General features: G+C 46.2%; 1 protein-coding gene across 3 annotated transcripts in view; it reads left to right on the plus strand.

Annotated features, from left to right (window-relative positions):
* Positions 1–26,663, plus strand: part of BCL9 (BCL9 transcription coactivator) — a 61,160-nt gene that overhangs the window by 30,325 nt on the left and 4,172 nt on the right. For 2 of the 3 annotated variants that reach the window (XM_075516108.1, XM_075516091.1), the window contains exons 2-7: positions 15,396–15,478; positions 18,501–18,807; positions 20,376–20,692; positions 21,611–21,800; positions 22,288–22,387; positions 22,824–25,053. In XM_075516108.1, the coding sequence (XP_075372223.1) occupies positions 18,755–18,807; positions 20,376–20,692; positions 21,611–21,800; positions 22,288–22,387; positions 22,824–25,053 (2,890 nt within the window). In that variant the 5' untranslated portion in view covers positions 15,396–15,478; positions 18,501–18,754. The remainder of the gene's footprint in view (positions 1–15,395; positions 15,479–18,500; positions 18,808–20,375; positions 20,693–21,610; positions 21,801–22,287; positions 22,388–22,823; positions 25,054–26,663) is intronic. The other variant, XM_075516098.1, reaches the window with a different exon arrangement.

Consider the following 26,663-nt stretch of genomic DNA (forward strand, 5'->3'; position numbering starts at 1 on the left):
GATGCCCTGGGGGCTGTGCTATATGAAGGGGTGTATGGCTTGCTCTGGCTTGCAGGGGATGCCGTAGAGGTTGTGCTGTGTGGATGGATGTGTGAGGTGTCCTGGGTTGCACTGTGGTGCATGGGATGCCCTAAGAGCTGTGCTACATGGAGGGGTGTGTGGGGTGCTCTGTGGTACAGGAGATGCCCTAGGGCTTCTGCTGTGTGGAGGGATGTGTGGGGTGCTCCGGGTTGCACTGGGGTGCATGGGATGGCCATGTGTCTGTGCTGTGAGGGGTGCCCTAGGTTGTGCTGGGGGCACTGGGTGCCCATGGGGCAGTGCTGTGTGGAGAGGTGTGGGGTGCTGTGGGTTGCAGCACTAGGGTGCTCTGGAGGCCATGCTGTATGAGTGGCTGTGTGGAGTGCTCTGTGCTGCACTGAAGTGTGCTGATGTGCTTGGGGTGCCCTAGGGGCTGTGCTGTATGGAGAGGACAGTGTTGGGTGGATTAGAGAGGTAGTTCTGAGTTTTTAATCCCAGTGAGGGATTGGGACATTGGATAGGAGGGACTGCAACACCAGGGCTAGGCTGTTGGGACTGGGGGTGCGGGCTGTCCTAGGAGAAAGAAGCCGGTGCCAGTGGGGTGACAGCTGGGTGTGTGGACTCTGCAGTGGATCTGGAGCGAGGGGCTGGGGCACAAGGTCTACAGTAGGGATGTAGGGAGTGGGGTGTGAGGTGAAGCATGCAGTGAGGGGGTGGGAGGTTGTACGTGGGACACTAGATCATCTGGGATGTGCTGTGAGGAAGGGTTGGGGGACTTTGTTGCAGGAAGAGCTGAAATATGGGTGTCTGCAGGAAGGGTTGTGGAGAGGTAGATGAAGAAATGTGGAGTATGAGGTATGCTGAGGAGAAATAAGTTGATACACGAGGGGATGGATGTAGTGATGGGAGGATGTGAGGAGCTGGGACTTCAGTGGTTGGGAGAAAAGGATATGGGAGAGTGGGATTGTGGTATGGGGAAGCACTGAGAACCAGAATATGGGGTAAGAAGTGCTTTCAGTGCGAGGGAGGTGGTGCACGTGGCTGTAAAGGGAGTTGTAGCCGTCCAGAGCTGGGAAACTGTGTAGATAGTTCAGGGGAGCAGGAATTCAGGGAAGCTAAGCATGTAGTGTCGAACTGGTATGTGGGATAGTTGTGCAAGAGGAGTTTGTGGGATACTAAGAGTGTGGGAGTGGATATTGTATATAGGAATCGTGGGGAAGAGCAGTATCTGACAAGGCAGGGGAAATGTGTTTATTTGGAAGTGTTTCTGCTAGGTAGAGAAGAGCCACTGTGCGTGTGTGCATGAGAGAGAGTCTATGCCCTGGTCTACTGCAAAGGCAGCATGGGAGGCTGTCAGTGGGATGAGAGGCTAAACCTGTAGAGGTACTGCAAGTTCATGAGGTTAAGGGTTGGATGATGGGGGGGGGGGGGGAACACTGGAGACCCCAAATGCTTAGGGAAATGGTGGGACAGGTGGATGCATGCAAGCAGCAAAGCTTCACTTCTAGGATGAGAGAGAGCACTCTGTATTTCTGTGCTGTCCAACTTTTCTGTGTCAGAGGCCACTGTGTAGGTGATGGGATGACCGGACTAAAAAGGCCTCTGACAATTGAATGTTTGGGATGTGGAAGGTGGATGTTACTCTGGGAGGTTAGACAAAGCATGAGGACACAGATGGGAAGAATCTGATGTGACAGTCAATTGTGGGTTGTTATTTGAGTATAAAATATTAAGGTGGGATGATTACATGGTTAGTGGTTTAATAGTAAACAAAATGAGAAATCTGGAAATTGTCATGCAGCAAAGAAAGAAAGTATGAAATAATAAGTGGCAGTAGCATAGTGGAACAGTAGATTGTGGAACAGTTCAAAGCCCACCAATGTGAAAGGGAAGATGCTTTTATTCTCCAGATGCCAAACCTAACTTGGACTTTTAAACTGGTCTGGAAATAACTATGAACCTCACTTTCTGGGAGAGGAGCATCAAGTCTTGTAGCTCTTACCTTGTAAAGTAACATCTTCTCCTTAGTTTGGGCATTAGCCTCACTGCCTTTGGGGCAGAGAAGAAAAGGTTGTGCCAAGTCAAATTTGTCTCATTAAGCCTCCCTGTTGGTGACTAGTTGCTCTACTGTCAAAATACAGTTGGAGGAAGTGGGGGAGACAGTTCTTCCAGTTTTGAGGGGTTCCAGTAACATTTTTATTTTCCTTGAAAGTATTTTGTCCTCGATTTCTCTGTGAAAAGCCCACACAGACATCATAGGATGTTCTGAAGCATCCTTAAATGTATCGAGCTTTAAAAGCAGGAGGAAAAGAAAGTGATGTAGATTTTTTTTTTTCTTCTGTTTTGTTGGAAGATAATACTTGGTCAGTGATTGCTCAAAATATTACAAAAACAAGTGTTGGAAAGCTAGGCAAGGCATTACATGAAATCAAATAATAAAAAAAACAATCACAGGGTATGGAATGAAAGAATTAACATACCTAAACAGCTTTATTCCTCCTGTCTTCTTTTTGTTTACCTCTCTCCTGCTTTATATGAGGGATGTAATGCCCAATTACTGTCTACAGTGGGGTGTTACAGATGTTGAACTGGTGAAGTTAAATTGAGGCTAACACACAGTTGTTTTGTGTTCATCCTACGCTTGCAGCAGAGCTGTCCTAGCAGAAGTGCATATGTCTGTATCCCACAGCAGACCAATCTCCTTTCTCCTGGGAATCACAAGGGTTGCTTTGGTGAGATTTTATAGCCATTTTGGACAAGTTGGCATGATGGCTCTGTTGTGTGGTTTTTTTTTTTTTTTTTTTAAACAGTGATCTCCAAAGAGATTATTTTTAATGAATGTGTCCTTTTTTCTTACTCGGAGCATAAAAATGGCTCAAGGGCTCATATTCTTTCCCTGTCTCCCTTGCTGGCCCCTCCTCAAACAACAAAAGAAAGGCAGCTTTCTTTTTTTAACTTGGAGTTAGCAACGATGTCAGTTTTGGGATTTTGGAATTTTCCCAGTGGGGTGGGTGCATTTTTTTTGTTGATCTGTTTTTTGGGTTGGGTTTTTTTTTGTGGAGAGGGGTCTGGGGATCTTGGGTCTCACTGCACTGTTGTGAACTCTTAACACCTTAATTGAAGGGGTGGAGATGCTGAATCACTAACAAAGACCTCCTTTATCCAAAATGTTAATCAATCATTGACGTTAAATAAGTGTGAACAAAACCAAACAAAAAAAACCCCACCCTAAACAAGTTTTTGTCTAAGTCCCCCTCCCATTCAGCTGCTCATCTTTGGTCAGGTTAACATTAGAAATTCTTTTGGGGATGTATTTTGTGTATGTACTTGATTTTGGCAATGTTTGGTAAAAGTTCTGTTGCTGACTTTCCAGTATAGTTTTCCCCAACGCAGATTATTTAGCTCATAGATGCAATGAAGACGTTTTGGGAGAAACTGCGATCTGCTCTGGTGTGAGAGAAGTAGATAGCCTGTGACAGTACTGTTGTAACCATCTTTTTGTGGGCTAGGGGTGTGTGTATAGGTGTCTTTTTTAGTTTTGTTTTGTTTTGGGGGAGGTATTTTGCTTTCCTCTCTTGTGATCGGTCAACACAGTCTTCTAAGCTAGGCAGGACTTGAATGTTAATGTGAAAGAAAATAAATAGGTTTCTGTTCATACAACCAGAAACTTTGTAGATCTGTTCTGTATATTATGAATACAAAGGGTGTGGACTCTTTCTTCCCTGTGTTTCCCCCTCTCCCTCCCCCTCATCTTGCATTTCATCTTTACAGTTCGTGTACTTGGATTGTTTTCAGTTAGGGTTAGTCCACAGCCAGAGAAACTACATTTGTCACTAAATATCCAAATATAGAAACTAAGGCAACTATAAGCCACAAGGCTAAAATATTCATATACAAGAGCTTTTCTGAACAGTTTATATGTTTGAGGTGGATAAGAATGGAGTACCTTTGAGCTGTATTTCCTAGCTATTCAAAGGCTTGCTACTCTGCAATATGTTGACTTTCCATACCTATTTCTACATGTTTCTTTCTGGATTTTTTTTTCCTCTTGAGTTCCTGACATGCTGTGTCAATTCTTTTGCTTTACAAACTGTGCTTATGGCTTAGGAATTTTGTTGGTCTTTTATAAATTAAATGGGGGGAAAAAAAAAACAACCCACAACAGCTTTATCCTGTGGAGCAATTTACACTCAAGTGAGTATTCAAACTAATTCCCATCTTAAATGTCAGCTGTGTTACCTAGCAGGGTTTGATCTCTTCCACTTCCTAGAAGTTTACCAGAATTTCTTCAGAGCAATGCAGGCAGCCTTCATAAAATCCTTCTATCTAGTTTGCGTGGCCTTGGACTTCACAGAAATCTCTGTGCCTCAGTAAGGTCTGTGGTCTGTTTACACAGATATGAAGTCCTTTAACCCAGCAAGATTTGCTATGGGCTTGGATTTCCTGCTTACAAGCTCTGCTGGAGTCCCTCTAGTCTTTCTGCTGGCAAAATGAAGGTGTTAACTCAGGTTTTCAGAGCAATTTGTGAATGGAAGGAGACTTCATTGCTGAATTTTTGTCTGAGCACTGCTCTGCCTATCGTATTTAAAACAGCTTTCCCCCTGTACCTTTACTTGTCTGTTAGGTTTTTTTTTCTGTTTTAAAAGTGTAATCATTTTGGAGCTGGACCTCCTTTGTGGTAGGGACTATACAAGTGCAGAAGACCAGGAACCTTATTCATAATGAGGAATTCCAGATAATCTTGAAGAACTCGAGCAAAAAACCCCATCTGTTGGGATATTTCTGAAGACTTGCCTTTAAGACCATGCGGTCTTACAAATGCTAGTTAACTCAACAACAATAGCAAAACATAAGGTGACATTTGAACGTGTACTGAATCCAGACAAACTGTTCCAATGTTGACTTTACAACTCTGCTTCTTCAAGAAATATAAATTACTTTGTGACTGTACCTTTACCTGTAGGCCAAGCTGCCCTCTGATACTATGCCTGTGAGCACTTATTTCAGTGCTAGAGTTGGCTTTTGAGGAGTCCTTGGCGCTTGCCTGTTTTAACTCTGCACCACCCCTCTGTGTGTGCTGGTACTGCTGCTGGAGCAGCTGTGTGCTGAAACAGATCAAGGAACTCATCTGGATTATAAGTAGCCTGGCAAAAAATATGATTATACTTAGCCTGCATCAGTTTGCCAAACTGGTTCACTGTTTGGCCATGCAAACGGTTGTACGGGCACATCAGACAGTGTGGTGCAGGGGTGGAAGTAAATATTGGTAGCGGCAGTTCTTTAAGCTGGCATTGCTGCCAAAGGAATGCTCATCTAACTATACCCCTAAGAGTCTGCTAAACTTGCTAAATGTTATCTACACCTATTTGTTACAGCTTCCCTTGCCTGAGAACAGTTCCTTCAGCTTACCTTGTTCTTTTTGCCAAAAATGTTTCTCATCTCTGAACATATATGCAATGTATAAAAAGAGAAACCCTCTTTAAGAAGCTTTAGACAGGGCAAAAAGAGGAGTGTGGTGGTTTAGCTATGGAAAAGTTTCTGCTGCTTCAAGACTGATGATACAGAACATGTAGTGTAAATTGATGGTAGACTATTTAGTGTGGTTGCAATTAAGCAGTGAAACTCATGCTGTGAGAATAATCAGGAGCAAGAATTCAACAAGAGTTAAAAAGGATCAGATGTCTGTAGGAATATGAAGAATATTCAATTATCATAATCAGTGACAGTAGAAATTTTGGAAGAGGTATTAAGCCTGTGGTCTAAACCTTGATTTTTATTCTGCTCTAACAGATGTGCTTCTATATTGGGAAAGAGAGGGAGGGAATAGCTTGTTGTGCCTGGATTTGCTGTGGGGTTCTCGCACACTTCTGTGGAAAATTGATTGAGATCAGTGTGTGAGATGTGCCATTAAACTGCATAGGCTTCTGGCTGGATCCTGGTGACCTGTCCTGAAATCTGGTCTGAGCTACCAAACTGTGGCTATTGAGAAAAGTGAACTGCTGCTACCTGAATTTTTACATTTGTTTTACTCCTACTTCTGTGGGTTGTTCTTACCTGCTCTTCGGCAGAGTCGGATCTCAGTGTGCTCTTTTTGGTCTACTTTGACAACACTCACTGAATTTATTTTAAAGACTGTTATGAAATTGCAGTTTACCATATCTGAAGAATGAATGTTATCTCTTTAGAGTAGATAGACATGCTCTGCGATCCCTTTTTTTCAGGCAGACTTAAAAGCAAGAGGTGAGCTTTTCCTTGTTTGGCTGCTGAGAAGGAGCTTGTGGAATAGGGAAGGGAGATGAAAAGTGGAACTGTAAGGTGGTTGACTTGTTTGTTTTTAAAGTCTTGGCAGAATCAATGAAATCCTTTCGAAGGAAGGAAAATGGAAAGTATGCTTTACCAGTGACATAATTTCTTTCAGCAAAGCAAGGCTGAGAGGTGGTAGAGCAGTGTCCTCGAGAGTTCCCTGAAAATTGGGTGCTGCAGTCTTGAAAACAATACTGATTTTAAGTGCTCCTTAGTGGTACAATCTATGGCAAAAAGAGTGTATGATATACAAAATAATTTAACTGCATATAGAATTGAGGGAGAGCTTGCCGCTTCCTGTATTGAGTTCAGAGCAGTTGTGGCTCAGGCATGGATGGCCATACAGCTGCCTGCTCAACTCCTAGTGTTTGCAATTACTCTGAGCTGGTTGTCCTGTTTTCATGGCTGCTTGGCCTCTTAAAAAAGCAGTGCCACTGTATTCTTGCTACTTAGCTTTCTGGTGGGGCTGTCTGCATAGTAGCAGAGCAAGGGAGCTTTAAATCGCTGACCCATCTTGTCACCGGATGGTCTCCATGTGCCTGTTGTCCTCTATGCCTTCTGAACAAAGGGTGCAGATATCTGTTCTACCTTATCAGTAGGGCAGCTGGGGCCCATGGGCTCTTTTAAAATGAGGTTAGGTTGGATTTGGTGGTGAACTTGACAACAGAACCTGGCTCTTAATGTGCCTGTGATTTATCTGCTCAACCATGTTACTTATGCTCTACAAATTGCTTTAAATCTGTAAGTCTGCTTGTGTATGTTGCGTGAAGCCATCTTTGCCACCTTTGCAGTGTGTATAGAATTATGCAAAACCTGAAGGAGAATTCTGGTTTAGTGGTTCACTGATAAAAACACTAGGTAAGATCAAGCAGTAGACCCTTTTTCAGGTTGCTCAGAGCTATGCTCTCTGCATTTTGCTAAACTGACTTCTTGAGGTGTCTTGATAATCGCTGTTCCACTGCCTGTGAGATGGCAGTATTTTATCTACATACCAATCTGGGTTTGTTTGAGGATTGATTAGAAATGTATTTGCAGTGTAATATAAAACAAAGCTGTAGCCAGTCGAGGTGAGCAGCCACAGCTTCTGCAGTGAGAGCTGTTACGATGGAGAGTTTAGGCACTCTTATGTATGGAGAAACTCTTCTCGGAACTTCTGCTAGCGGAATTGAAGTTTTCCACCACATTTTATATGTATGTATGAAAAGGGAGTAAAGAACTTCAGGCCAAAATGTCTTGACAGCTTGTTAACAAGAAAATGCTTTCTTCTGTCTCTTTAAAAAAAAAAAATAAAAAAATATATATATAAAAATTTTAACCTTCTTGTGTTTGGGGATATAGAAAGTTGAAACTGTCAGGCAAATAGCCACCATCCAGTAGAAATGCTTCTGAATGTTCTTGTGAAAGCTAGCTTTGATTTGACAGTTAAGAGTCTTTGAAAATAGCGCTCTGTTTATACAGTACAGTAAATACTTTGAAGTATGTTGGGCTTTGCTGTACATGCGTGGCTAACTAGAAGAATATTAAACGCGTACATCTTGTGTTGAGTGAGGGAGGATCCCGCAGCAATTGGAAATCTGTGCTCTTCATGCTTTTATAAGATCATGTCAAAGCAGTAGATTTGATAATAGACCTGATTATACAATTGCTTAATTTCTTGTCAAAATAACATTTTTACATGCAGTGTTTTGAGATCTTTTAGGTGACCTCATGTTATTTATGAAATGTCAGTTTTTCATCCCAGCAGCTTTGATATAATCATGTAGCATCGTGGAGTACTGTGTACGTGCAGTCTTTGCTTGCTGGAGTTCTTTGAAGTGCCTTGCTCCTTAGAAGAGTCATTGCTATGTTGAAGATCCTACATTTAACAACTAGGAAACCAGTATACGGAAGCACTGCATTGTGTCGCTGAAGGTTGTACTACATCTAACATGCCTAATGTGGGTCTAAAAGCAAAGAAATGAGAGGTTCAATGCACCAGGAATGCATATCCCTTGACACACATCTTACCCAGCAATAAGCTGCATGGGATATAGTAATTCTTCAGCTCGCCTCCATGGGAATGCCTGCTTTGCAGTGCTGAGCTCCCCAGGTGTGAGCGCATGGTGCTATAAAACAGCAGGAGCGCTCATGTAAGGGAGAAGAGCAGGGGGATAGCTGGCGGTGGCAGTCTGAATGAAAACTGGTCTCACGGGCAGTGCTGGAAGGTAGCAATGCTTTGGGGAGCCTTGAAAAACTGCTCATTTGGGATGAGAGGGAGAGACACCAGACACCTGTTAAGGTGAAGGTTAACATGAAGGAAGGGGTGTGGGTTACCCCCAGTAATTCTGACTGATGTCGTGTGTGACGTCCCCTTGCAGCATACTGGGGAATTACTGCTTGCTGTAGCACTGCGTTTTCCTCGGAGGAGGTCTGTCCTGTACTGACCCATCCCAGCCCCACTTAGCTTATGAAAACTGACAAGATCACAGCCTGAGGAGTTATGCCTGAGGAGTGTTTCTTATCTTTCATTCTGGAAGCCTAGTGAAGGGATGCTGCAATGAAAAGAAAAAGCGCTTGTTTTCTTCCGTGCTGAACTGATAGGTGGCTTATTTCTCCCAAGCCTTCTGCTTAAACACTGTGGTGTTACTACATGTTGAAGCACAAACTGGTGTCTCCTCAGTCCTGTCTTCCCAGCCATTATTTCCGCATCCTTCCCCCCCCCCCGCCCCTCTCTACAGATTAGTTTCTGAAGTATGGGCTGCTGGCAAGCTTGATGCAGGTGTCTTACCTATGGTTGTTCATGCTGATGTCCCTATTTAAATTTTAGAAAAAATAAATCCAGAGAGGTAAGGGAAAAGAGATTGCCTCTGGCTCCGAACATGTTACCTACTTCCCGAAAAGTAGATGAAGTTTTGACAGAAGGCAAAGCTATGTAAAGCAGCCTGCGGAAAGCTCTAGCGTTATTCACCGGACTCCTGCATGTAATGCTGACTGATGCTGGGACTGTTAACTGCTAACATGATGTAGTAAGCTGCAGAAGCCTGTCATATATTAGGGAAATACTGTTAAAACATTTCTTGAAAAATCCCTTACTGCTAGAGCTTTTGATCTTGATCAGTCTTAACAATAGTAGGAACTCTAGAGCAGACAGGCTGCTGCTAAGGTAAGTGACGCTCCACGTAAAGTGCTTAAAACTCCAGTCACAATGTACATAGACTGCTCCCAGCATTGCTAACATAGGTGGAGCTGAACTGATGTTGGCAGCTGCGCTGGAGTACGCCAAGGCTGAGCTGAGGTCAGTGTGACGTCATGGCACGTTATGGGTTATGCGACAGCATGCCTAACGCCTTGGCAGCAGTCTGGCTGACCTACACCTGCAAATGCCACTAATGCTGGCAAAGCTGAAATGGTGTGAGTAGCAAGGGGAAGCGTTCATAGCATTCCTGTACAGAAGCGGATAGTTGTAGCTTAGGCTTTGGGGGTTTTTGTAGGGTTTTTTCTTTTGGCTTTTTTTTCCCAAACTGATTTCTGGAACTGTGTCAGAATTTGCCAAGAGGTTGTCCTAGTCCCAGGTGGACCAAGTAGTTCAAGTTGGTTTGTTGGTTGTTTTTTGTTTTGTTTTGGTTTGTTTTTTTTTTTACATAATAACATCTAGGAAATTGAAAGGGACTTCAAGTGTCTGGCTGTGTACACCTTTAATCTGCTCACCAGTGTCCATAAGTGTCTGTCTCCTCCATTACTTTGGGGAAGGAGTTGTGAAAGAGTTGTACAAAATCAGAAACTGTCTAGGACAGCTGTTCATCCCTATTGTATTAAAAACACACTGAAGTGTTGTTAGATGCACTAAAAAGAAAGTTTAACAGACATGTAGTTGTCTTTTTGACAAAAAGTTAGTGTTACTCACAGATCTTAAAAGTGATGGTTATGAGTGTAGTGAGCAATGTGCCTGTTGCTAAAGATTATTTTAGAATTATTTCTGTAAATAACGAAAAAGAATAATTACTTAAACAGCCTTTACATCATGGCTACTGTTGGTTACCCATGTGCTTGTCAGAAGGAGGAAGGAAGAGAATAGTTGGTGGAGGTACCATTGTCTGAGAGCAGGGGATGGTTACATGAGAAATGTCATAAAACACTTTGTTCTCTGAGCCTTCGGGTTTGCGTTGTGCTTTGTCAGTGATTGTCTTGACTACGCTTTTTAAGGATGGCGAGCAAAAAGTTGGACTTTCTGTTTTGAATGGACTTCAGGAGAGACTGGGTCTTTGGGAAATGTCCATGTGTGTGGTGATAGGAGCTGGGGAGAAAAAGCATGGGAGGAAGCGTATCTACACAGTCTTACTCAAGATTTGTGGATGGGCAGGTGCAGGTAGGCTCAGCAGAACTACATTTATATGACCACGCATACCGAATTTGCATGGGGGTGATTAAGTATATTATTATAGTTTCTGGGAGGTTTATCCTGTGGTCCTAAATTCTTAATCTGAGCTACTCGAAGTAACTTCTCTTCCTTGTAATGGCATAGAGTCTCGCCTGCTCTTTGCCTGTCAATGTGCTTGTAGGTCATCAAGGTGTTAATTTTAAGTGAGCTTATCTTTGCTCAGCCCCTTTCTCTGTGCTTCAAAGAATGGAGGTAGTTGTGGGCAATAACCTGCCCGTGTTTTAGAGGTTAACAGAGGGATGCATACACAGCATGTGTGCAAGAGGAGTTATTTTCTCTGTGGATGTTGTAATGAGCCTGGTGAAGATCGTGTAGTCTCCATGTTCATGTAGCAAAATGAGTTTAGGTGACAAGTTCTCAATTCTTCTTTTGATTGAGAGTTACTTCTAGTCCAAGACCATGAGCAAAGAGGTAATGCTGTGCAGACTTGGGATTAGCAGTGATTTCTCTGATGTGCATAAGGAGGAATTCTTGGCTTTGGGAAACTGTGAGGACTTTACGTATGTCATCGTTTTTTTACTGCTGAGGCATAAACATAGAAAAGTCTATACTGTTTCAGGAAAAGTTAGGACCTTACAGAAATTGGTGACCGACTGTGAGTTGCTATCTAATCAGCTTAGTATTAACAAGATAGCTCTTGAGAAAATGATTTGTAACTAAATGGGATTTGTGGCTTACTAGGGAATGACAGAACATGGTATTTTCCCCAAAGCAGCAGCTGTTTTGGGTAGATGAGGTGCCCATGGTGCAAGTGGCCACTGCCTTTCTGGCAGAGGGAGCACATGAGCAAATCAGCTGGAAGTCTACTGTGTGATAACTGTGTAGTTTGATTAAAGGATGAGATCTGCAAACCCTGCAATGGGAAGAACCGGGACAGTAGGTAGTCAGGCCATCTACTGATGACTTGCTTGGACAAGCAGAGTTGTATTGTGTCCAGATGACATGCGTATTGATACTGTGTCTTTAGCCCCAGCAGTTCTTTAGGTACCCCATGTATTTTCTGCCCTTGTTTAAGAAAAAGAGCAGAGGGACCTGGCAGGAGAAGGAGGCAAGTGTGTTTGAACAACCAGCTTAAGCCTATCCATGCTTGTGCCATCAGTCACTGCTGCCTCCTTTGTGCCAGCGCCAGTGAGCATGTGGCCACCTGGTTAGCTGAAATGGGAACCTTGTCTCCTGAGAATTAATCATATCTTATCTAGAGTTAGTTTTCACCTGGGTAACAAGTGCTAGCAGTGGCTGGAAGGGATAGAGTTGGATAGACTTAGGCTGGTTGAAGTTGCTTTCCTGGGTCCAGCACACATTTGGTGTACAGAAGGCATTTTTGACAAACCTATTTGAATACTGGTGGGTCCAGTACTAGTTGTATTACAAGCACGTGCTTTATGCATTCATGGGAAAGGATGAGGAGGACAGCTTTTGCTAAGAGGTAGGGGCAGATTTAAAGGTTTAGTTAAAAGCCCTTAGTAGGAGCCATATCTAGAAATTGGGCCCGCTTCAAGGGATTGAAGTGTCCTGTGTCCCTTTATGCTCAAGTGTCATGGGGAGATGTGTGGGGTGTAGAATACTCGTGTCAATTTATCTCTTTGCTTTTGCTTTTATATGATGTTAAGGGAGTCTGACGGTTCAATAAAAGCATTGAGTAACACTTCCGGCGTCTTCCTTGTTTCCCAGTTGCACTCTTTATCAATGAGGTGTGTAATCAAGTACTTTATTAAAAAGTAACATGTGCAGTTCAGCCGCAAGTGTGCAAAATAAGCAAATGCTTAACAAAAATAGTAAGCGCAGCACGTGGTGAAAACCAGTGGTAGCTCTTGGGGTGTCTTGAGTGTCGCGGAGTCACCTTTTGCCAGGGCAGCTGTTCTCTGTCTTATGTGGTTGAATGAGGGTCGGAGAAATAGGATGTGCCCTTCCCAGTAAAATTGCGCTGAAAGAGCGCGTCGGTTGATTCATTGCCTTACCCCACCTCTCCAGTCGCACGGGGAATCCACTGGTGGATGCACATGCAGAGGTTTGCTTCCTGGTGGCTGTCAGGATGAGCAGTTGCTCAAACAGCTCCTGCTGCTGCTGCTGTTCTTCGTCCCTCCTGAAGCTGCCGGAGCAGTCTCTTACTCCACTGTCTCTCTTCTTTCTCTCCCACTCTACTACCACAGCTACAACTCAGGGTGCTGGCTCAGCTTGCGTTCAAAGTCATCATTTGTTTTCTGTAGCAGCAGGTCTCTAGCCTTTCTTCTTTTTCCATGCTGACTTTGGGCTCTTGCCACCCTCAGTCCAGCACAGACTGACAGTCTCAGAAAGGCCGCGGGGAAAAAAGAAGTGTGCTCTCTCTTGTACACAGAGAAAGAGATTTCTTGCCTTTAATGCTTCGTGTCACAGTAAGGCCACAAGTTTGATACTTTTATCTGCTTGGTATGCCTTTATTTCATCTCTCCACATTCTCCTTCTCAAAGAGGGAGAAAAGACTGAAGTGAATCAGTGATAACTGCAGCTGTTCCTGCTGAAGCAACCATAATGCTGTATGCCTCCAAGTACCTGACCACTTGTCTCTATCAAGCTTCTGCAGTTTAAGGGCATAAAGGAGGAATAAGCTAGTTTGGATGTGTTTTACCCTTCTGTTTGCAGTACAACAATATGGTGGCTAGTTCACAGAAGTACAGGGATGGTTCATGAACAAGTTACCAAAATGTAAGCTAAGGTGTGCATTTGTGTCTTGTTAGTTACTCTGTGGTAGCTGCTTGTGTATATGCTCTCACCCTTTTGCTCTTAAATTCACTGTGAAGCAAGCTGTCTTGTGCCGACTGTGGGCTAGGACCATGCAGGTGAGCAGCAGAGATGGGAAACTAGGGGACAGAATTACATTGCAATAACTTGGCTGGGTAGCCTTAAAGATGGACTGTGTCTGATCATCTGTGTGCCTCTTGCAGTCCTGAGCTATGGTCTGTAAGGCTGCCCTGCTCCGGTGCTTTGCCAAGTTGAACTTGAATGTTTCAAGCAATACAGCCCCGACCATTTGCTGTGATAGATTCTCTCCATCCTGATGCGTGCTGGTGTTCACACGTTTTCCCTTTCAAGGCAAAAGGTGATTTTTTGTTGCTGCTTTGATAGAGGTGTGTCAGTATTGGCACTGGCATGGCTTACTGGCTTGTATTGTTTTGTTGGGTGGGGTGGGGGAAAGGGGAGAGGAGATATAACTGGGTAATTGGATTCAGGGATGATTGTGCTGCTGTGGTAGGTTTTACTGGATGAAGCAGCTTGTTGCGATAGGTGTTTGTTTAAGCTTCTGTCTGCAGGTATGACTTGGCTAGATAAGGATGGTCTATCATGTTGATGATTTCATTGTTTGATTTGGCTGGACTGGGTGGAGAATGTAGCTGCATTGTTTGGGACTAGCTTTGTAGTTTGGTTTTGTTGAAGTGGATTACATGGCAGCACATTGCTACATTATTAAGGTGAAGCTGCAGTAGATAATAGTTGGAGAATGTTGGAGGGAAGAGAATATGCACAGGGTTTCACAATGCGTAACTAATTGAGCCTCGCAACAGCTCCTGTGTTCCTGTTGGGAGATCTGGTCAGCAGAATGCATTGGGATTACACAGAAAACCTCTGGTAGTGATTTCAGTTTGCAGTCGTACTTTAACTGCAAGGCTGTCTGTGCTGTGTGAATAGCTGAGAGTGCTCTGAGAGACCATGCTGGTCCTGACAGTATGAATGTTGTCTGGATTCATACTGTTCTTGCAGCCTCTCCAGTTTTCACAGTGGGTGAGGGAGAAGCTGGCAGGTAGCTGCTCTGTCTTTCTTTACTGACCTCAAATTTACCATTGAGCCATGCCTCAGAGCCCATGTTTCCTTGTATTACGGAACTTTCAGGCACTTAAACTCGCTTTAACAAGTGAGTGAACATTAATTGACGCAGGGTTGTCTCTGGGTTGTTACTGAAAGTGTGGCTGGTCAGTTCTTGGGCCATGAACTGTTTTGGCCTTATAGGACATAACTGTAGTGCAAGGTGGGGCTAAATCCTCTGTCTTGAGCAAACTTGCGGTATGTCTTACTTGGGAAGGTTTGCAGTTGGATTCCCTTCTCCCTGTAGTGTAGCAATATGATGCGAAGTAGGAGCTGCCAGAACAGTAGATAGTGCTTCTTCCTTCTAAAACCTGCCTGGTTTTCCCCTAGATGTGATTGAGCGATTGCCTGGCTTTACCTGATGCTTGATGTTTTTATTTATACGTTGTCTGGCTGTGGAGGAGGTTGTGTATACGAAACACAGGGGTTTGGCAGAAGTTGCTGGGCTCATAGTGAGAGGAAGGTGAGCCTTTGAAGAGAGATGGGTGCAGAGAAGGGGAGGTTACATGTCCGAGCTTTGTGCCAGCTTCTCTAAGCACAGATGAACTAATGGGAATCCAGCTAGCTCAAATGTGGGAGTGCTAAAGCAGGTCTGACCTATTTCCCCTCCGTGTGCAGCACGCATCTTCAGTTTCTTCCAGTCTGATGGTGGCTTTTTTGGTGCTGACAAATCTTGCTAGTCTGAGCAGAGGCTTGTCCTTGTCAGTGGTTCAGAGCAAGTTTTGATTCCTCTGCTTCTGTGGCTGGATGCATGGGAGGGACGCACAGCTTGGCTTTGTATTCTTGTTGGTGAAACTCTTCCTTTCTCTTCTTTTTACAGGTGATCTTTTCTTGTGAGACGAGTGGTTTGCAACTCATGGCCTCCACAATGAGTACTGCTGTGTCGTGACACCAGGGGTCTTGGTAAGCTACTTGTTGGAAAGGCGAGGACCTATCCTATCTCCAGAAATGCGAGGACCTATCCTATCTCCAGAAATGCGGGTCCATCTCTTTTGTCTCTGTAATTGAGGTTTGAAGTCATTTTAAGCCATCTAAATTGTAAGCTGCAACCAAGTGGGGTGAGGCTACTTTTCACCTGTTCTCACCTCCTCCTTTGAGCTTGCAGTGGCACTGATGTGGTTACATGATCAACCAGATCAGGGGACTGATCCAGCTGAATAGAGATTTCTGCTGTTTCCCTTGGGTTAGTTCCCATTCAAATCTTTCCCCTATCTGGTCAGGAGAGAGGTGGTGAGAATGAGTAGACAGTTGAACCATCCCTTTTCCCTGCAGCCATTGCCTGGCATACCTTAAAGCAATCCTGAAAATATAGCCTTGGATGTAGCTTGCCAAAATGTCTTGAAAAGTGGCTTGACCATTCACTGACAGTGACCCTACCTCTAATTTTAGAGCAATGATAAAGGCTTTGCTATGGCAGGCAGACTCCAGCTGCAAAAATACATTTCTCTAGAGCTTTTCCATTATTGAGCCCTAGATTCCCAGACATACATATGTTAGAAGTGCATTTAGAAAAATCATGAGGCATTCCATTTCACATTATAAAAGATGGTACATTCCCAATGTGCAGAAATGAGAAGCGGAGGAAGTTGAGTTGCTGTTGTTCCACCAATGAATATATTGATGTATCCTTTATGGCTCTCTCTGGTAAGAAGAAATTTAAACTGAGATTGGAAAATACAGTTCCCTTGCAGAGCGTATCAATTCTAATAGATGGAAGATACATGTATATAGGATAATAAAAAAGTAGGGTTAAAAAACTGGAGGGTTTTTTTTCCCCTGTGAAGTACTTGAAAGTTTGGTGATGTCAGAAACATTGTGCAGCCAGTGTGATTCTGATTCTGTTCTTCATGTTTTCTCATTGCACTGTGCAAGACTGGGATTCTGAGAAAATTCTCATCTTATAATAAAAAGTAACATGATAATCCATAAATATCAAAAGTGGAAAAGCAGAGGATGAAACAACTAGAATACTTTTCATCCCACAGGCATCTGCATCCTGCTTTTAGCATTAAGCTCTGCTCACTTTAATGCTATTGTTCCTTTTTTCTTTTTTACCTGAAATTCACTGTGTTTTCAGTCACACCTTCACCTTAAGTGAGGACCCTGAAGTATCGCTGAATTCCACTGACTTTTACAGATGCATAAATCTCTTTTGAAAAGTGGAGTTGGGTGCTGTTGATAATGTTATGGTTTTGTTGTCAAAACAGACATAGGAGCCAAATTTGCGTGCAAAGATGGTACGATTTAGATACTTGTGAAGGTGTTCTCTCTTGTCTTTAATGTACCTTTATAGTACCAGCTCAAATTACAGTATGATAGTACTAACAATAGTAATAGATTAACTCCAACATTGTTCTCAAAACCAGCTGATAGCCACAGAGAGGATGTGGATCCTGTGGAGTGTGTGGCTCAGACTGGAGTTCATCTGATTGTGCCTAATAGGAGGCATTAAAAATGAGACCTTTATTGCAGAAACATTCCCCCACATTAATGGGCCTGTGCAGCACGGTGAGAATAGGGAGCAGGATGATTTCTCTGGGTCATGAAGGAGGCATGTGGTAGAGAAGAGAATTTTTGGAGATGATGCAGAGCTTCATGGAACGACTGTAGTGTGGAGCACTATCATGTTAAAGTACAGCAGTGCAAAGTCACTAAAAAGTGTAGTGGCACAACCTTACAACAAGATAAATTTGGGGAACCGGAAAACCATGGTGCTCAGTACTACAAGTTACTAATAATTCTCCTTGGCCAGAGGTGGTCATATAATGCCTGTGTTTCTTAATCCTCTGGTGTCAGCATGTAAGCAAACCAATTCTTGTTTTCTAAATGCAATTTGAACAGTAGTTTCTTCATAAAATTCAAGACACTCCCAGTCTGGTGACATTTATTTTGTTTCATTCGATATACACAGGGAGAAACTGCTTCTTTGGTGCTGAGAAGGAATACTGGGAATATTTGCATTTGAATAATATTTAACTAGCAATGCTTAATACATTAACAATAAATCTTGGTTAGATTCTAAATTAAGTGGATTTGCATCTGAGTAGGTGAGATGAACAGGAGAGATTTTGTTGAAACATAAACAAGACAGAAATTTGTTCCAAAATAATTTAGCCCAAAGGACGTGAACAGTAATGTTCAATAGTTTCCTCCTCCAGAAACAGTTTTATGTGCCTTATTGCCTGCGTCATGCATATTGTTTCTTAGAAAGAAGCTGAAAAAGTGCATATTTTTGGTTGTGTTTTTTTTTTTTTAAGTCTCAATAGTCTGTATAGTGTTGCTGAGCAAATTTAGAGGGGTAGTTCTCTAGTGATCTTTTGGCCTTTCTAATGGATATAATGAGTGACTAACCTCTGGTATTTTCAGAGTAATCACAGCATAGCTGGTTGCTTACAGGTGGTCAGGAAGGCATTTTATTTTATTTTCCTCCCTTTGTGCAACCCTTAGCACACATCATTGAACATATGTCTAGTTATATTGGACCAAGGAGACAGAAAAGATTTGAGCAGAGTTTATGTTCTTAAGAAATATCAGATTACAGCCATTCACAGGGGAATTCTGGATAGCTAAGTCATGTTGGGGATTTGTAATTCTGGCTTCCTACTGACTTGCTGTGAGGTGTCTTCAAGCTGAGCACAGGTGCAGAATCAAAGTGTCCAGATATGAGGCGCTTCCCTGTTTTGTTGACTCCAGAGTGATTTGCTTTGGATGAAGGGAAGGTGGCCTCACTGCCTGTAAACTGAATGGTCAGCCAGGCTGCCTCCGGTTTGAAATACACAGCTGTACTGAGCCATCTGAAAGCTCTTCTCCAGTGTCTGCTCAGTAATGGGGGAAGAATTGCCATTTACTGCTTCACACCAGACACATCTGCTTGGAAAGTTCCTCACTGGTTTTCTGTTCTCTTCTTGTGGCATGGTTTTAACAGTGTGCCCTGGAGATGCGAGACTTCCCCTGGGCAGCAGGAGGCACGCGTCTAGAGAATGCTGGAGCTGCAGGAGGGGAGCGCCCAGTGCAAAACCAGAGAGGAGCAAAGAGAAAAAAGGCAAGCAGACAGTCAGCATTGAGAGAAGCGGGTGGCAGAAAGTGCTTCGACGCTGCCTCTGGCAGCACACTCCCCAGAGGAACTTGACGAGAGCCCATCTGCGTGCGTGTGAGACTGTGAGCTCAGGATTTCTGTCAATGCATTCCAGTAACCCCAAAGTGAGGAACTCCCCGTCAGGCAACACACAGAGGTAAGGAAAAGAGCCTGCAGTCAGCTGCTCTGGATTGGTGCATGATGCTGTCCCTGCTCTGCTGCAGGATTAGCCAAGGACTGGTGCATGTGACTTATTGGTCCTCCTTTGTGCTCCCGTTGGACCCCGCTGAGCACTGGCTGCACAGTGCTGACAAGCCTCCACGTTTGCTAGGCTCAGGATGAGCTGAAAGCTGTAAACCCATGAGGTGCGGATTCTACATTCCTCGTGCCCTCCTCCCTCCCATCAGGTGTCTGAATAGGCTGTAGGAGAGTAAACATGCTGTTTCTATCTGGGTTTTTTTTCTTCCCCCTCTTCTAATTATCTGTTTCCCCGAGGGGTAGTTGGGCAGCAGAAGGTCTCTCTGTACTTTCACACAAAATGCCTCCTCCGTATTATTGGCCTGAACAGCCTGGAGAACTGATCAGCTGTGCACTGAGATCCTCTGCATCATTCACCTGCCAGTGCAGCAGGTCAACATCTCTCCTCTGCTAATTTGGAAGGGGAAAGATACGGAAGCGAAGCACTGTCCAGGGACTTACAATGGTCTGATTGACAGCATTCTCGAGTTTGATTATTTACTCCTAGAGGTCATCTGGAGCTTAAGAGTAATTCAGAGGGAATGCCTGTGAGTCAGATGTCTGTCCAAAGGAGGAAACGGCTTGTGTGAGTCCCACAGTGAGGATGCTAGCAAGTGCTGCCTGTTGGAAGTGGTAGTGATGATGGGAAAACACAATGCAGATGATCTGATAGCAATGGAGTAACTGGAGGCTGAGGAGGAAGGGGTGACCAATATGTGTGTAAAACCCAGAGGAACGAAATATTTATAGGATGCAATTTGCTGAATGGAAGAGGGAAGGAAAGACTCTGAATTTCCTTTGGCAAATTTAAAGCAGCTTCATCTGCCCCATTTTGCAGGAGTGTGCAGGGAGATGGTATCCTTCTCTTTCCTTATTCAGAGGCAGGTTGTAGCTGGTTTAATTGTTTTCACGGTCAGAGGTTTGTGTTTTCCTGGCAGCTCGCCCCAATGTATGATGAATGCTGCAGTAATGCTGGGTTTTCCTTGTGCTCCCTGTAGAACAGGATAGGGGGGTGCAAGGGAGGGGGCGGGGGGGGGTCTACTCTGATCAGAGCTGCAGCATATAGTTGGGGTCCAGGAGAGCAGCGAGGTGAACTTTATTGTTCCTTGTTTGTTTACTCTGAGCTGGTCTTGGTGTGAGGCGCTTCTCTGTGCACATAGAAACCGTTGTCTTTATTGACAGAAGCCCCAGAGGTAGGTCCTCATGTGACAGCAGTTCCTGGGATCTGGCAGGTCTGTAGCTTGCCCTAGTGCCTTCTTGAGCAATGAGATCCCATCTTGGATAATAACGCTTTCAGGGCATGTTCAAAAAAAGCACCTGCGTGACTCTAAGCTTGCAGGCATTTTTTTATTTGTCAGCAATTGTCTTAGCTTGCAAAGGTGGCAGTCGTCATTTCTGCTTCTCTCTAATCTATTCCTACAGGGTTGAATGAATCCGTGGTGTGATTTGTCACTTTTTTTCTTTTCCTTTTTTTTGCTCTGTCCCTAGTAGCCCCAAATCAAAGCAGGAGGTGATGGTCCGTCCCCCTACAGTGATGTCCCCGTCTGGCAACCCCCAGCTGGATTCCAAATTTTCCAACCAGGGCAAACAAGGGGGCTCCACCAGCCAATCCCAGCCCTCTCCCTGTGACCCCAAAGGTGGAGGTCACCCCCCCAAAGTGCTCCCTGGCCCAGGTGGGAGCATGGGGCTGAAGAATGGGGCTGGAAACGGTGCCAAGGGGAAGGGGAAGAGAGAGAGGAGCATTTCGGCAGACTCCTTTGAACAGAGGGAAGCTGGGACTCCTAATGATGACCCTGAAATCAAAGGTATGTTTGCTAGGATTCGTGCGCAAGTGCAGACAATTAGTCTGAGTCCTCTGTGAGATGGAGAATCACTATGCAAGTGTTAGCGAAACATTTATTTGCCTGGGGTTCTGTAAGTTCCAGCCAATGAAGTCTAAAGGTCTTGAGAGCAGGCAAAGAGGAGAGGTTGTCATAGCTGGCATCAGTAAACGTCCTGTTCACGCTCATTTAAAGTGCAGACCTGACTCTGGTGGGAAAGTTCCTTTGTAACTCTGAAACTCCCCCAGAGGATTTGAAAGTACAAATGCAACCTGTTGGTTTCCTTCTGGCCTTTGGCCTTTCAGGAACTGCTCTGTTGTAACTGGGGTTTTGAACAATATGCAAGCCTGTTTTGTCAACACAGATACATAACCCCTAGCACCCTGACTGGTAACACAAGCCAGAGAGTTGGGATTTCTGTGTTCTGTTCCTGGCTCCAACGTTGCCTCTGTGAGGCAGTGCAAAACCAGACTAGGATGTGCAGTTGTCCATCTTTCCTTTGTTGTCCATTTTCTAGGTCACCTGGCTAAGGTGGCTAAAGGGGAAAAAAATGTAAAGTTTTGCACAGAGTGTTCTCCTTGGGTGCAGACATATTTATATTTTTTCATTTTAGTGTGTTTTCCTGCTATTCTGTGTGGCCATTAGAGAATTCAAAGTGATCAGCTCTGGGAACTGCCACTTGCCTTGGAAAAGGATGAGATGAGCTTTCTTCCAGTGGTGCCTGAGGGGCAGCATGGCATTAGAGGGAAGATGCATGGTGTAATAGAAGAATTGCCTTTAGTAGTGCTTGGGGGAGAAGTGGGAAATTTCAGAGGAGGAAAGGCTCTGGTCGGTTTCCAGAAATGGTTTCCAAAGAGCTCCCAAGGTAGTGATTCCCCTCTTTTCCTCTTTCTCCCCTTCCAGACTGCAATTCTGCTGATCATGTGAAGTCCCAGGATTCTCAGCACACACCACACTCCATGACTCCTTCAAATGCTTCAGCCCCAAGGTCTTCCACACCTTCCCATGGCCTGACTGCTGCTTTGGAGCCAGCAAGTGGGCAGAAGACTCCATCCAAAGTGGTTTATGTTTTTTCTACTGAGATGGCCAACAAGTAAGTAGGTAGATGCTTGAATGTCTTCCGGGAGCAGAGCTTATATTTGTGCTCCCTTTTTAAGAGATTCTCAAGTGCACTTTCTCCATCAAGTGTGCTCTTGTAGCAAAAAGTCATTACTCGTTTTGGGGATGCTGAAGGGGCTGGAGTGGAGAATGTCACTACCTTTTGCCCTCTGAGAAGTGATTCTTTATTTTTCTGAGGTATGTTGGGGTTTTTTTGTTTGTTTGGGTTTTTTTTGGCAAATGCTGGTAGATATTGTTTTGCAATTCATGCAGTGAGTAGCAGCCAGGATGGCTTAAACTGAGACAGGAGCCCTGAATGCTGATGAGTTTGTAGATGTAAGCATTTTTATTTTGCTACTCATCTAGACTGAAATGTGTGGTTAAGTCTCTCCCTTCTGCCGGCTGAAGGATAGAAGGGAGGGTGGTTAAGAAAAATTGATTCTTAGCTTCAACTGGATATGTGCATCTGTCTGTCTTTGCAGAGCTGCAGAAGCTGTGCTGAAGGGACAGGTGGAGACCATCGTGTCCTTTCATATCCAGAACATCTCAAACAGCAAGGCGGAACGAAACACTGTACCCTTGGTAGGGAATACCTGCATGTGGGTGGGAAAGGAAATGGTAAATGTACTTGTGTGTGTGTGATTCAGAGAGATGGGTGATTATTTACACACTGAAATAAGTTTTAGGGTGGAAAAGAGACAGTTGTTGTCCTAGCTTTCTGCAAATAAATGTCTTGGATCATCCAAAGAAGAGCTTGAGTCTTGCAATATTTGGATACTATATTTCTGACCCGTTGCTTATGCAGAGCTAGCACAGAAGCAAGGGGTACCTGCTGTAATACTTGAGCAAAATACGTTTCTGCGTGGCCAAGATGCTGCTCTGTAATCACTGTAGGAAGGCTACCTTTCCTTGCAAAGTGTGGGCTGGTGGTGTTGAGACAGGGCATTTTGTTTGCACCTCTGCTTATGTGACACGGCTGTAAGATGAATGAGTGGCAACGTGTGGCTTTCTCTTGCAGAACCCCCAGATCACTGCACTTCGGACTGAACCCAAGCCCCTGCCGCAGCCGCAGCCCCCCACCGCCCAGGACCAGAACCCTCCCCAGAACGCCAAAATGCAGCCGACTCCACCCGTGTCAGCACCGGTATCCAAATCCACTGGCCCCCCGTGCCCCATAGATCAGGACAGTCCCAGCGTGGAAAGCAAAGGGATGTCTGTGGGCAGCCCTGCCAACTCTACCCCGTTGCAGACAGAAGGATTTGGGCAGAGTTCGACCCCCAATAATCGAGCAGTTAGCCCAGTTTCCCAAGGTAGCAATAGCTCCGCTGCAGACCCCAAAGGTCCTCCCCAGCAGGTGTCTGGTGGGGACCCATCCAGTTTGGGCGAGAATCCAGATGGACTGTCACAGGAGCAGCTGGAGCACCGAGAGCGCTCATTGCAGACCCTGAGAGACATACAGCGCATGCTCTTCCCTGATGAGAAGGAGTTTGCGGGAGGGCAAAGCGGGGGGCCGCCCCCAAATGCTGGGGTGCTGGATGGTCCCCAAAAGAAACCTGAAGGGCCGATACAGGCCATGATGGCTCAATCCCAAAGTTTAGGCAAAGGGTCAGGGTCTCGGACAGATGGAGGGGCTCCGTTTGGCCCTCAAGGACACAGGGACATGCCCTTTTCCCCAGATGAAATGGGGCCACCACCAATGAACTCCCAGTCAGGACCCATAGGCCCAGACCACCTGGACCACATGACTCCTGAGCAGGTGGCTTGGCTCAAGCTGCAGCAGGAGTTTTACGAGGAGAAGAGAAGAAAGCAAGAGCAGGTGGTTGTGCAGCAGTGTTCCCTGCAGGACATGATGGTCCATCAGCATGGGCCTCGTGGGGTGGTCCGAGGTCCTCCTCCTCCCTACCAGATGACCCCTGGGGAGGGCTGGGGACCTGGGGGTCCAGAGCCCTTCCCTGAAGGCATGAACATGTCACACTCTCTGCCCCCCAGGGGCATGGCCCCTCATCCCAACATGCCTGGGAGCCAGATGCGCCTGCCTGGTTTTGCAGGAATGATGAACCCTGACATGGAGGGCCCCAGTGTCCCGAATCCTGCCTCCCGGCCTGGGCTTTCGGGAGTTAGTTGGCCAGACGACGTGCCAAAAATCCCAGATGGCCGAAACTTCCCTCCGGGCCAGGGTGTCTTCAGTGGCCCTGGCCGAGGGGAGCGGTTCCCCAATCCGCAGGGCCTGCCCGAAGAGCTCTATCAGCAGCAGCTGGCTGAGAAACAGATGGGCCTCCCTCCTGGCCTGAACATGGAAGGCATCAGGCCCGGCATGGAGATAAACAGAATGATGCCCTCCCAGAGACACATGGAGCCTGGGAACAACCCCATCTTTCCTCGCATGCCGGTGGAAGGGCCGATGAGCCCCTCCAGGGGGGACTTCCCAAAAGGGATACCCCCACAAATGGCCTCTAGCAGGGAGCTGGAGTTCGGGATGGGCCCTGGCAGCATGAAGGGGGACATGGGCATGAATGTCAGCATGGGCTCCAACCCACCCCTGGTCCCTCAGAAGCTGAGGGAGGCAGGAGTTGGGCCGGAAGAGATGATGAAACTGCGCCCCGGTGTCTCGGAGATGCTCTCCTCTCAGCAGAAAATGGTGCCGCTGCCGTTTGGGGAGCACCCGCAGCAGGAGTATGGCATGGGTCCCAGGCCTTTCCTTCCCATGTCTCAGGGCCCAGGAGTTGGTCTCCGAAATCTCAGAGAACAGATCGGGCCTGACCAAAGGACTAACAACCGGCTCAGCCACATGCCGCCACTACCTCTCAATCCCGCCAGTAACCCTAATAGCCTCAACACTGCTCCCCCTGCGCAGCGCAGCCTTGGCCGCAAGCCCTTGGATATCTCCGCAGCTGGTCAGGTGCATTCGCCAGGAATCAACCCCCTGAAATCCCCCACGATGCGCCAGGTCCAGTCTCCCATGATGGGGTCTCCCTCGGGGAACCTCAAGTCCCCTCAGACGCCCTCCCAGCTGGCAGGAATGCTTGCGGGCCCCACTGCCGCAGCTGCCGCTGCCTCCATTAAGTCCCCCCCTGTCTTGGGGTCTGCTGCTGCTTCTCCTGTCCACCTCAAGTCTCCGTCTCTCCCCGCACCTTCTCCCGGATGGACTTCGTCTCCAAAGCCTCCTTTGCAGAGCCCTGGGATTCCCCCGAACCACAAGGCATCTCTCACTATGTCTTCTCCAGCCATGCTGGGGAACGTGGAGTCGGGTGAGTGCCGCCTCTGCCAGCCAGCCTTGGCTCTTCGGTTTGCGTCGGGTTACCCCGAGGTGTGCAGCAAGGGGAGAGGGAGGAGGGTTCTGGCAGGGTGGCAGTGCTGCGAGGCTAGGCGGTGCTTGGCCCGAGGGTCTGGTTGGTGGCTACGTGAGCTGAGCGCAAGCGCTTTTCCTCCTGTTGTTGCGTTTGTGGGTTTGCACCGCGCTTCCCGTGTGTCGGGGTGAGGGTTGGTCACTCGGAGGACACGAAAGTGAAAGGGTGGGGTCAAGAGGTGTGAAAAGATGTGGGGTGTTGATGGGGGAAATCTCTCCTCGGAGGGGTTTGTGGCTGTTCTGCCACAGCTCCTGGTGGCTGTAGCTTTGTGAAGTTCCTGCTGATGTTATGAAAAGGCTTTGAAATAAAGGCTCCTACAAATTGATGCTGAGCGTAGTTAGCCACTCGTGTATCTAGATATGGTTCCGGTACGGTTATGGCTTTCTAGGTTAACCACCGCAGAGAGGGAGGTGTGCTAACATTTGTTCAGGCTTCAACCGTTTCGGAGAGAGCTGAACACCACCCTGTGTAGCATTCGGTAGCGCGCCGGAGCCGTGCCGCGCCCGGGACCTCGGGGCGCAGGTGCTGGCACTGCCCTACCTGCCCCTGAACGTCTCCGGGCTGTTGGCGGCACAGCTCTGCCCTCTCCTCCCCGCTCCCAAATCCTCCCGCAGCCTGCCCCGGAGCACGTTCCCCCCTCGGTCCCGGCTCCCAGCGCCGCAGCCCGGGGCGGCCTCCCTGCCCGGGAGGGCCCGGCTGGGAGAGGCCGGGAGCGGAGGCTTGCCCACGTTGCCCTCTAGTGCTGCTGCGGGTAACAGCGCGGCGGCGGCGGCTGGGACGTGCCTGCCGGGGCCAGGGGACCGGCGGTGGCAGTGAGGGTTAACCCCTCGCACCAGCCGGCAGGATTATCGCTGGCCGGGTCTCTGTGCTCGGGAGGGGAGCCTGGATGTTAGCGTACGTTCTGGCTGCTGAGGCCGTGCCCGGCATGAGCCCAAGCGCCTACAAGTGAGAACCGAATGCTTTGGTCCGCGCCTAACCTTGTGCTTAACGAATGCTTTTACATGCAGCCCTTCCAAAGCATAAATGTTTTGGCATTGCAGGATTTTTGTATTCTCTATTCTCCTTTCCTTTTTCTGGGGTGAGCCGAGGAACGTGTGGTGAATTTTCAGTGATAGAACTTTGGTTTAGCATCTTTCTTTCACATGTGGTTTGGGTGGTGTGAAATTCATCGGTGAAGAACAAAGGAGATTGGAAGTGCAATTAAGTTATTTCTAGTTTTGGGAGAGCAGAGGATGATAAGCTAATAGGTGCAGAGAACGTTTCTTTAACTGGAATGAGCAGTAAATATGTGTATATAAAACCTGAAATGAAATATAAACAAGGAGTTTTACTTGTAGCTGCTCGTGCAGCTTGTCAGAAACCTGCCTGCATGTCTCAGCTTAATATCTGCTACAGCTTTCATTGTGCTGCCGATGTCTTTTGTGCTTGTTTGATACCTCCTAAAGAAAAAGGGAAAGGAGTTACAGTTGACATGTGGTGGGTGCAGGAACAATTAATTGACTATGGATTTG

The sequence above is a fragment of the Mycteria americana genome, chromosome 1 (assembly GCF_035582795.1).
Source record: "Mycteria americana isolate JAX WOST 10 ecotype Jacksonville Zoo and Gardens chromosome 1, USCA_MyAme_1.0, whole genome shotgun sequence".
Taxonomy (NCBI): domain Eukaryota; kingdom Metazoa; phylum Chordata; class Aves; order Ciconiiformes; family Ciconiidae; genus Mycteria; species Mycteria americana.